Source organism: Eumetopias jubatus, unplaced genomic scaffold (genome assembly GCF_037043125.1).
Source record: "Eumetopias jubatus isolate StellerSeaLion01/CBP00866 unplaced genomic scaffold, mEumJub1_p1.0 scaffold_2, whole genome shotgun sequence".
Taxonomy (NCBI): Eukaryota; Metazoa; Chordata; class Mammalia; order Carnivora; family Otariidae; genus Eumetopias; species Eumetopias jubatus.
This window is the reverse complement of record NW_028274808.1, coordinates 190,487,868-190,498,383: the sequence shown is the minus strand read 5'-3', so window position 1 is coordinate 190,498,383 and position 10,516 is coordinate 190,487,868. Positions and strand designations below refer to the sequence as shown.

Below are 10,516 nucleotides of genomic sequence, written 5' to 3'. Positions count from 1 at the left end.
GAGGATCTTACCATAATTTCAATATAGCACATACTGCAAGCTGTTCAAACTTAAAAAGATGTTGCAGAAACAAGTGTATTGTCAAAGATGTTCAAGATATTTTTTGTTTGTAATGATTTAAGTAAAAAAAAGGTTATAAAAGCATGAGATACTATAATCCAATTAAAAATATTTTTACCTGTGTCTCAGGGAGGATGTGAGGGGTCCAAACCCAAGTACAATCAGTGTTGCCTCTTCATGGATGGGACTGTGTTCTTTCTTTCTTACTTGTTTGCACTTTCTGGTTTGTTTGTTGCTGTTCATATTATGTACTCCTTTTGAACTGCCAAAAGTGACTAGCACATTCCTTCTGCCTCACCCCCTCTTTTCCTTCTTTTAATGGTCCTTTTCGAATGAACACCATCCTCCGTTGAAGGTGTGCATGCATCGGGTTAAGGAGCTGAAGGGAGTCACACCTTAGCTTCTTTCTAGCAATGGCAATTATCTGTTAACCTTTGCCCAGAGGGCTTAAGAGAAAATAGGCAGTTTGGGGATAGGGGGTGAAGAGCAAAGCAGAGGCTGAGGGAGATGGGGGTGGCCATATTGCCTTCCACACTTGGCTGACACCCGTGATGGGGAATGTGGGGTGAAAGGATGCGGAGGATAGAGAGAGGCACTGTCCAGCATGGCCCTTTCACAAGCCCCCAGCTATGCTGGCCTTATCCCCTCCTACATGCCCCTGTCTATTGGACAACGGGTCCTCCCTCCTGGGATTGGCCTCAGTTTTACCTTTGCCTGCCCTTCAGCACATGATACCTCATTTCAAGTGATGCTCTCTTCTTGATATCTGCCATCCCACCTGCTGACCCATTTTGGGACATGTGGTCTAATAATAAGGATAAAGAACCAAGAACTAAACTCTGTCCCAGAAAGACTACAAGGAGCTTCATAAACACCATTTCCTTAAATCACCAACACTGCAAAGGTGATAACATCCCCCTGTTCGGCAGACAAGAAGCTGAAAGAATCAGAGGAACGAATTGACTTGCCCGGTGCCCCGTAGGCACTGGGGGCAGAAGTGTTTCAAGCCCAGGCTCCCGCTCTTTCTGCTATGTGGTCGCTGCTTTCGTGTCTGCATCTATGCCTGGGAGTGTGGGCTCTGGAGGCAGGCGGCCTGGGGAGATTCCAGGCTCTGCCTCCTTCTAACTCTGATCCTGGCAAATGATGAACCTCCCTGCACCCCTGATGCCCTATCTGTAGGACAGTCTTGATAATAGGGTGGTCATGAAGATGAAATAAGATCATGCAGGGAAAGTGTGATGAACCGTGCCCAGCCGAGCAGATTACAACCTTAACCGCACATCCCAATCAACTGTGGGCCTTGAAAAATCTCTGAGCTGTTCATCGTTGGGATTCTGATGTCATGGTGTGAGAGCAGCCTGGGCAGTGAGGTTTTCTAAAGCTCCCCAGGTGATTCTAACCTGCAGCTAAGGTGGGAATCACTGCCCCTAGCATGCAGCAAGCACCAGTAAAGGGTCATTTTGTCCTGTCTTGTCCTCATACCTGCTTCTGTGTCTGGCCCTGCCTGGTTCCCAGAGTCCGAGGGTTCCAGCCTCAAGCTTCCTGGACAACAGTGGTGTCTATTCTGGGGTGGCCCATCTGGGTTCTTGGACTCCTGCTTTTGCCAAACCCCAGCCTGCCCTGGGGTTACTAGTATTTGGCTTAGAGAAAACCCCATGCGCAGTTATAGGAAAGACAATTCCAGAGCACTTATGCTGGTAGAAGTGGGTGCAGAAGGTTTTCAGGCTCGAGGCACCCTAGAGACTCTGGGAACCTCCTGTGGTAGAGACCCTGGCTGGTCTCACTGGGGACTGTCACTTGACATTGGAAGCTAGTTCTGACAGCATGAAGTACAAAAATGCCACTGCTGAGTCACATTGCGCATGGTGGTCATGTTCTAGAGTCAGTGCCTGCTTTGTTTTAAAAATCGATTTTAGTCAGAATTGCCTTTATGGCCTTCCTTTGGTTGAGTGCCAGAACAAGTCATTAGTTTGCATTTAAAGTTGAAATTAAATGCCTAATTCCAAATACTGGGAGATGACTGAGCAATGGCAAACTCGCATCTTCCATGTCCCATGTAGGTCCCTGTGGACCAGCGCTGACAGAATTGTCCCCTGCATTCATTCCTTTACACCTCTCTCTCCACCCCTGGCCCACAGAATGCAGAATGCCTGCTGTTGAATGAACTGAGCAAACTGAGAATGTGCTACAACTTCCCCATTGTCTAGTGGGGGTAATTTTGTCTGCAGAGCATCTGGGACCCCCAAACCTAAAGGTCTTGTGCAGGCTAGGCTGTAGGAGAGAGGGGTTGGAATCAGAGGACCCCAGTGTGGCCAGGACTGCCAACCAATGTTCTGGTCCTTTTACTGTGACCAAATAGTTGAGAAAGTACCCTCCAAGCTCCACCTGGGCTACTCTCTGTGCATATTTGGTTTGCCCAGGTAACCCCCTTTCCTTAAACGTCTAGGCTCTGTTATGATCTCTTTAGGGAAGTCTTCTCTGACCTTGGGACCACTGCTTCCCTCTCCTCCAGCTACACCTGCTGCCCTATGCTGATTGCACCTCCCACCCCACCACCTGGCCCTACACCATGTTTGCATCCAATGGCACATTTACATTGGAGCTTCCAGCTTCTTGAAAGTACTCTAGTGGTCACATGAATGGACCCTGGAGCCAGACTTGACTTCCATGTCTGATACTTACTGCGACCTTGAGCGAGTTTCTTAACTTTCTCAGCTTCTTCATAGGAAGAAAGGTAGTGCTTCCTTGAGGGAGATTGTAAAGATTAAGTGAGATAATACACATGCGTAGAGCAGTGCCTGGCCTACAGTACATGCTCAGTAAACACTGGCTATTCTGGGTGCTTATCCTGTTGCCTCTAGTGGCCAGCACACAGAAGGCACTCAGTAGCATTTGCTGCATGAATGAAGCTGAGTCTCTGAAGTGTTAGGGAACATGCCAGGGTCACATGGCTAGTAAGTAGCAGAGTCAGGAGTCTGCTCTTACCTCCATGCCACCCTGCCTGCCAAAGCACAGCTACTCTGCATGTCCTACCCCACCTCCCTCAACTTATCTGGAGGAGATGCTAAGTTTGGCAGGAGCTCTGAACCTGCCAGGCAGAACTAGTACATTTCCTAGAAAACAGGGCCTTTTTGCTTCTGTCTTCCAGAGAAAGTAGCCTGCTCAACCCTGGGCCTTTCTAATTCTAGGCCAGTGTCTCCTTGCTGCCCCTTACTCTCTCCTGGCCCCTTCTGCTGCCTAGGCCTCTCTCATGTTCTTGGCAATCATACTATCTGGGGTTCCATGTTACATTCATCTTTTTCTTATCCTTTTACAACATCTTCATAAAATCAAAGCCCTTTCTCTAATAAGGTTAGTAGAATGGAGATCATGAAGAAGGGATCTTTATAATTAAATGCACATGAGCTGGGAGAGATGCAGACCTTGCCATCTTTGTCAGGAAACTAGAGAACAGGTAGCATCATGCCCTTTGGAAAGCATGATGTTTAATAATAATAACCACGGAAAAACAAGAACAAAAAACATTATTTTTGATCAATGACTATGTTCTAAGCAAAGACTTCGGTATTTTATATTCTTTGACTCATTTATTTTATAAGAGCTTCTCAAGTACTATTTTCCAGATAAGGATATTTAGACTTATTAAGACAAGCAATTTAACCTCAATCACATTTCTGGAATGGGAATTGAGGCTGAGGGCTGTCTGACAGAAAGAAATCTTGTCTTTTGATTCTCTTGTGGTTACATTGGTTTTAAAAATAATTAAACATGTATTGAGATCCGTGCTTTGTACAACATGCTAGAGAAACAGCAGTGACCGAAGCAAAGTCTGCTCTCAGAGAGCTTATATTCTAAGGGGAGGCAGCAATAAGCCAATAAGCAAGTGAAACAAGTAAATATTGTGCATGTCAAGTGAGGAGAGGTGGTATGGGGAAAATAAAGCAAAGCTGAGGACCAGGGTGACATTTGAGTTGATATCTGAAAGAAGTAAGGGAGTTCTCTAGGTAGAGGGAAGAGCAAGTGCAAAGGGCCTGAGGCAGGAGAATACAGAGTGAGCTCCAAGAACAGCAAGGCCAGGATGGTTGGAGCAAAGCTACCCAGGGGTTACATTATAGGAAATCATGTCAGAAAGTAGTAAGGGACTGGCTCACGTAGGGTGCTCTAAGTCTCTGCAGCAATTTTTGGCATTTACTCTGAGTGAGATGGCGAGCCACTGGACAGCTTTTAGCAGAGAAGTGGGGTGCCCCTACTCATACTTTGGAAGGGATGTCTCTGATGCTGTGCTAGAACAGACTCTAGGAGGCAAGGCCAGCAGCAGGGAGAAACTTAGGACACTACTGCAATAATCCAGGAGGACAGACTTGGGCTTGGACCAGGCTGGCGGTGATCAAGTGGCAAAATGTCATATTTTGGAATATTTTCTTGAAGGTGGGGGTGGCAGGAATTGTAGATGAATTAGATGAGCTCAGTGAGAGGAGTCAAGTAGGACCACACAACAGTTCTGACCTGAACAATGGGAAGGATGGCTTTACCATGAACTAAGTTGGGAAGGACATGGAGGAGCAAGAATTGGGGGAAAGATTAGCGGAGTATTTCAGGTGTATGATGTTTAAGATACCTTTTGGATATGAAAGTGGCAATGCTGAGTAAGGCCAGAGGTCAGGGGAGAGGTCTGGCTGAAGATGTAAATGTGTGAGGTGTTGGCGTGCCCATGGCATATGGAACAGTGCCCTCCAGGGAGATGACCCAGACAGCAGGTGGCTTGCAGGGCTCCAAGCTGTGGATGTAAGGGAGATGAAGGGGAGGTGCCACGGTGAGTCACTGGAAGGCAGGTTAAGAAAGTCTTAAAGGTTTCCCTAAAGAACCAGCTTTGCCTTCACCTCCTCCTATTTTGTGGAAAGTGCTTCTGTCCAGTCCATGAGTGTGGGATGCCTCCAGGGCTGTTAGGTAGGAGGTGGTCTTTGGGAGGTCATTAGGAACAGCCAGACTCCATTCGACAGGAAAGTCCTTGCACATGATGTGTCTTGAGTCCCATGTAGCCTATCTAGAACATTCCCTCCTTGTCTTCTCTCTCAATTAATTGGCTCCTTCCTTCCTTCCTTCCTTCATTCATTCACTTATAACCAAATCTTAGTGAAAATCCATTGTGTAAGGATCACATTTTAGACTTTAAATCATGTCTCATTCTTACTCGACAGATACTTAGACCTAATTTATAGATGGGGAACCTGAGAATAAGAAACAAATAACTTGTCTCAGATCAAACAACTAGAAACTCAAACCCAGCTTCTTTTACTCTGAAGCCCATAATCTTTGCCCTTGCCATGATTTCTCTCCTCTTTTATTCACTCAACCAATATTTATTCAAGACCTATTATATGCTGGCCTGTGACCCAAGTTCTGGGGCTATCGTGATAGACGAGATGGAGACCATCTTTGCTGTGTTATTTCCCACATATCCAACTGCCTGATGAAAACCCCCCTTGGAGAACCCACTTTGAACTCACCAGGTTCTAAAACAGCCTTTTTTTTTTTGGAATCTTCTCCCATCTTTCATCCGGATCCCTCATTTAGCAGGGCTCCTAATGAATGTTTCCTTGCATATTGTTCATGAAGTGTTTCTGAGTGAGACATTTGAAGGTGAGCATTCTATGTGTGGTGTTATGAGAACCAACACCATAGAGGATGGCTGCCCTTGTGTTTGTCAGTTCCAAACACTTTTGCCTCCTTTCCTTGTTCTGCCAAAAACAATTCAGGAGGGAGGTGGGGGAAGAAATGGTTGGGTAGGAGGCCAGGTGAGATGGGCTGGATTCCAGAGATTCAAGTCTGTACTGGTGTGGTTGTGAGTTACTACACAGAGACAGTGCCGCAGGCAGGGAAGAGGCCCTCTTTATGTTGAGAGGTCGTTTTATGAGGAACATAAGACAATCCCATTACTGAGTTGCTTTAGGGGATGCAGACATGCCATCCTGGAACACCTCTTACCTACCTGAAATCTTCCTGCCTCTTGCTATCAAGGGGAACCATATCTTAAGCATAAGTACACACACACACACACACACAAACACATACACGCACAAACACACACACAAGCTGGCCCCTTCACTTCATATTCAGAAAGTTTCCGGAGAGAAAATATGGAATGCCAAGCGGGATGGAAGCTAATGTAAACTCTGTGTTGTGTTCTTAAATTTGGTTTTTACTGTGTTTTTAAAAACATTGCCTTGGAATGTGACTATGAAGGAAGGCTAAGCATGAACAAAAGCTTTAACTTCTGGAGGTTTTTTTTTTTGGTAGGACCTGAAAGGGGATGTATATATGGAAGAGACTGAGGCATCCTGTCCACTTTATGACTTGGTCCATGTCTAAAACCACAAATTTTACTCTTCTTCCATCAAATGAAGAAAATCATGAGCTTCAGACACAGAAAGGGCTGGGGGACCTCCAGACCCTGGGTTTCTCACTTACAGGCTCTGCCACTTCATGCTTGGTGACCCTGGAAAGTTGCTCAGCTTTTCTGGGCCTCAGTTTCCTCATCTAGAACACAAGGATGATAACACCTACCAGACAGGGTTGTTGAGGGGATTAGATAAGAGAAGGGGGCAAAGCCACTGGCATGTACTAGGTTATCAATAATTATTGTTCTTCTTTGCTTACTGTGTTAGGGGAAAAAACCCTCACACTTTTAAAGTTTACATAGGGAAATTTTCAACTCCCTCCACAATGGTCATGTGCTGTGGACTTTTGTCACTTGTGTTGAACACCTTCTGTGCAAGCAGTGAGGCACTAGGTGCTCTAGATTTATTGACCAATGTGAATCTTACAGCAGCCCTTCAAGGTCGGTGTCACTGTCCCCATTGTTGAGATGAGCTCACGGGAGTTCAGAAGAGTTAAATAATTGGCACAGAGATGTTGTGTGAGAAGCAGCAGAGGCAAACCTCTAGCCCAAGTCTAGGAAACTCCGCCATGTTGGAAACAAACCTCCTCCCAGTTCTGCCAGTGGCCAAACACCATGAGTGAACTAGAAAGACCTCCACCTCATGGGCTGGAAAGGACCTTAAAAAGTCTTCAAATCTAGTTTGGTCAGTTCTTCAATGTTTATGTTACTCCAGCTAGACCAGGGTTATTATTTAATGACCCCTGGAAGTGTTCAACAGTCTTTTCCTGTCTCAAGACTGCATGGAACTGAGATGTATGAGTAGGGGAGATCCAGAGGGCTCACAGTCTGTGTAGACTTTAAGGGAAAATGTCCCTCACATGGGGTGGCTAGGAGAAGCTTGGGGTGGACTGAAATGTTGGTTTAGTTCTCTTGCAAATGGGGGTGAGTTTCACAAATCAGGTCCTGGGCCCTGTCCTACAATGGTTCTGCAAACTTTGATGTTCCTGAACATGCCAAGCATGAGCCAGTCATTGGAATATAAACACCATGAGAAGAGGGATTTTTTTCTTTTTGTTTGCTGCCATTTTCTAGCCCTAGAACAGTGTCTGACATATAGTGGGAGCTCAGAGTAGGCAACAAACTCATTTCAGGGCATTTGCACCCTCTGCTTGGAACTTCCTTACTCCACAGGATTACCAGGCTTGATTCCTTACTTCATACACATCTAGACTCAAAAGTCATCTCCAGAGAGAAGCCTCTCCTGACCATCTGATCTAAGACTGGTTACCTTTCGTCACTGTTATCCCTTTCTTCTCCTTTACTTTCCCTATCTCTCGTATGTTTGTGATTTTATCATCACTTTCCCCACTGGTAGTTCCATGGGGGCAGAGCATCCGTGTCTCATCTGCTGTGGACTTCTGTATCTCCAGCACCTAGAACAGATTCTGGCAGAATCAGTGCTTAACACATTATATGTTGAATGAATGAGTGAATGAATGAATGCATGCAGAGGAAAGAACTTAGCACAGTGCCTGGCACATGGCAATTGGGAGATAAATAATGTTGATGATGTGAATAATGACACACTCTGGATTGGCCACTGACAATCCTCAGTGTAGGTCCTGGTAATTTGGTGAGTGTAAATCGTTACTCTTCCACCCCACCTGCCATTCCTCCTTGCACCTGACAGAGACTCTACAGTGTTTTTTTGTTGTTGTTTTGTCTTTTTTTAATCATCTTTTGCTTTTCACTTTTTGCTCTTAGTGAAATTGTGACAAAGCATTAAGGGCACGACTTCCTCTCTCCCAACTCTTGAATAAAAGCATTTTCAGATCCTTCTTACTAATACGTAAATGCCTAACAGTAGCATCATCCCTATATCCCATCAAATTCCAGCCACCTGGCTTCTCCCAGCTTCTAGGATTTTCACATCTCTTTGCATTCACACATGCTGTCATCTGCCCACAGTGTCTTCATTCTGTCCCACTTCCTACCTAAGGATACTCTTTCCAAAATCCAGCTCCAGTAATACCTCCTCCATGAAGTTCAACCAGAATTCTTCCGGCAGCTTCTACCTCTTCTCTCTGGTTTTCCAGACTGGCTTTTCCTGTTTCCATTGGGGTTTTCATCACAGAACACTATACTTAACCAAGCCCCTCTCCCCAACGCCATAAATGAACCCCTCAAAATCAGGGGTCTCCCATATAGCAAGAAGTGATGCCCAGCTCTGACCTGAGTCAATGGAGGGTGTTCCTCAAGCTTGTGGGCTTGGCTTTACAGACCTTCTGGGTTCAAATCTTCCTCCCCTCTTACCATCTGTGAGACCCTGATTTGTGTTTTTAATCACACCATGCCTTGTTTATCCCACTTGAAATCAGGGATCCTAATTATTACAGTGTAGTAAGCATCAAACACCACAGACCAATGGAAGAAAGGATAGAGATAGGGATTCTGGAATGGATTACATTTGGGGATGACTTAGGATGGGTCATTACTTAGATATTTTTCACACTGATCTATGGGGACTGTTTATGAGTTAATTGAAAGTAAACATAAAGAAACAAAAAATGGTTGAACATATTTCTGAAAAATACCCAGAGCTTTATTAACTTTGTTAATTCAGCAGAAAGTGTATTGCACTGGAATCATCGCTCTGGCTCATTCAGCTCAAAGAATGGTCCTCACTGCTCATATACACATAGCTTCATGGGTCACGGAAACATATACTGAGGTAAACAACCTCGGAAAATAGAATTTAAGGAAATGAATATAAAGCAAATTCCAAAACACAAAAACAAAAGTTATAAAATCTGTTTAAATATTCCACTGCACTCTCATAGCACAAATGTTCATTTTACTCAGAGAGCTTTACAGCATACTGAAGGGCTTTGACATAGCACCTCCTAAGGGACTCTGTTCTCTTTTGACTCATTAGCATGAGTTGCTCTGGACCATGGCGATGAAGAATTTGCAGATAGAGCCCCAGGATTCCCCACAGTATTCCAGGGCCATCTTTGTCTGATTTATTAAGTCTGGGTCCTCCACACACTTGGGATCCTTGGTGGCTACGGTCTGAGTCTCCACTGAGCCAGAAGGGATATTCTCTTTGACCTTTATCTGCTCCTTAGGGGATAACTCTTTGACCTTTTTAGGTTCCATGAGGGAGGCCTTACTGACTTTGCTCTGCTCCCTGGGAGAGGGCTCCGTGAACTCCTGGCTGGGTTTCTTGTTCTGAATCAGAGTGGAATTCACCAGCTTGAAATTGGATTCTGGAAACTTCTTTCTGCACACCTTGGTTTTCAGGACAGTTTTGGGGTCCCCACAGATGACCTTCTGAGAGCGCAGTTTCCGACCAATTTGTTTCCAGTAGACATTCTTTTTGTTTGACTCTAGGCAGGAAGCTGGATTGCCAGTAAAGACACAGGAAAACTTGTTGTCTTGTCGGGTGCACCCAACCTTCAGGGTGATGCCCTCTTCTTGGTCAGTCACCACCCATCTGCAGTTGGCATGGTCTTGGGTGACAAACTTGCCTTTGGCCAGGTGTCTGGGTGGCTCAATCTGGGTCTCTCTCAGAGTATGCAGTTTAGCTCTGGTGCCTTTGCTGACATGTCTATTCTTTACTTCCTTTTTGCCCTTCACCAATGACACCTCAATAGCCAGAAGAAGGAAGGAGAGCAGGGTGAGGCTACGGATCCTCATGGCTTCAGCTTGGTGGAAACCTGTTTGACAAGAGCAGGTGAGTCAATGCTGGGCAATAGTTCAGCAATACAAGGCTGCAGGATGCCCCTCCGTCTACACTGACTTATGCCTCCTTGCTTAGAAGTGAGACCAGATCAAGAATCCTTCTGGCTCCTGGAATTACTAGACCTGCAGCCCATCTATTCACGTTTCTCCTTGACTTGAGTGCTGAATGTCAAAAACCTCCTACCTTTCCTCCATTCCTTCACCACTCTCTGAGCCAAATAAGCTCTCATCCCTCATTCACTACTCCTTTACTCCTGCATTTGCTCACTCACTCACTCCTTCATTTACTCATTAAACAAGCATTCATGGAGCACCTACTATATACTATGCACT

At 45.3% G+C, this 10,516-nt stretch overlaps 1 protein-coding gene across 3 annotated transcripts; it reads right to left on the bottom strand.

The window, feature by feature from the left end:
• Positions 1-9,370: 9,370 nt before the first annotated feature.
• Positions 9,371-10,138, bottom strand: LOC114226329 (fibroblast growth factor-binding protein 1). 3 transcript variants are annotated; one of them, XM_088020879.1, is made up of 2 exons: positions 9,584-10,138; positions 9,371-9,517 (listed from the first exon to the last, which is right to left on the bottom strand). In XM_088020879.1, exons 1-2 carry the CDS (start codon positions 10,136-10,138, stop codon positions 9,371-9,373), a joined length of 702 nt encoding a protein of 233 aa, XP_087877005.1. The 3 variants fall into 3 exon arrangements, with proteins under 3 accessions (XP_087877005.1, XP_087877004.1, XP_027982194.2); XM_088020878.1 differs by having other exon boundaries at positions 9,371-9,550; positions 9,617-10,138; XM_028126393.2 differs by having other exon boundaries at positions 9,371-10,138.
• Between the last annotated feature and the right edge of the window lie 378 nt (positions 10,139-10,516).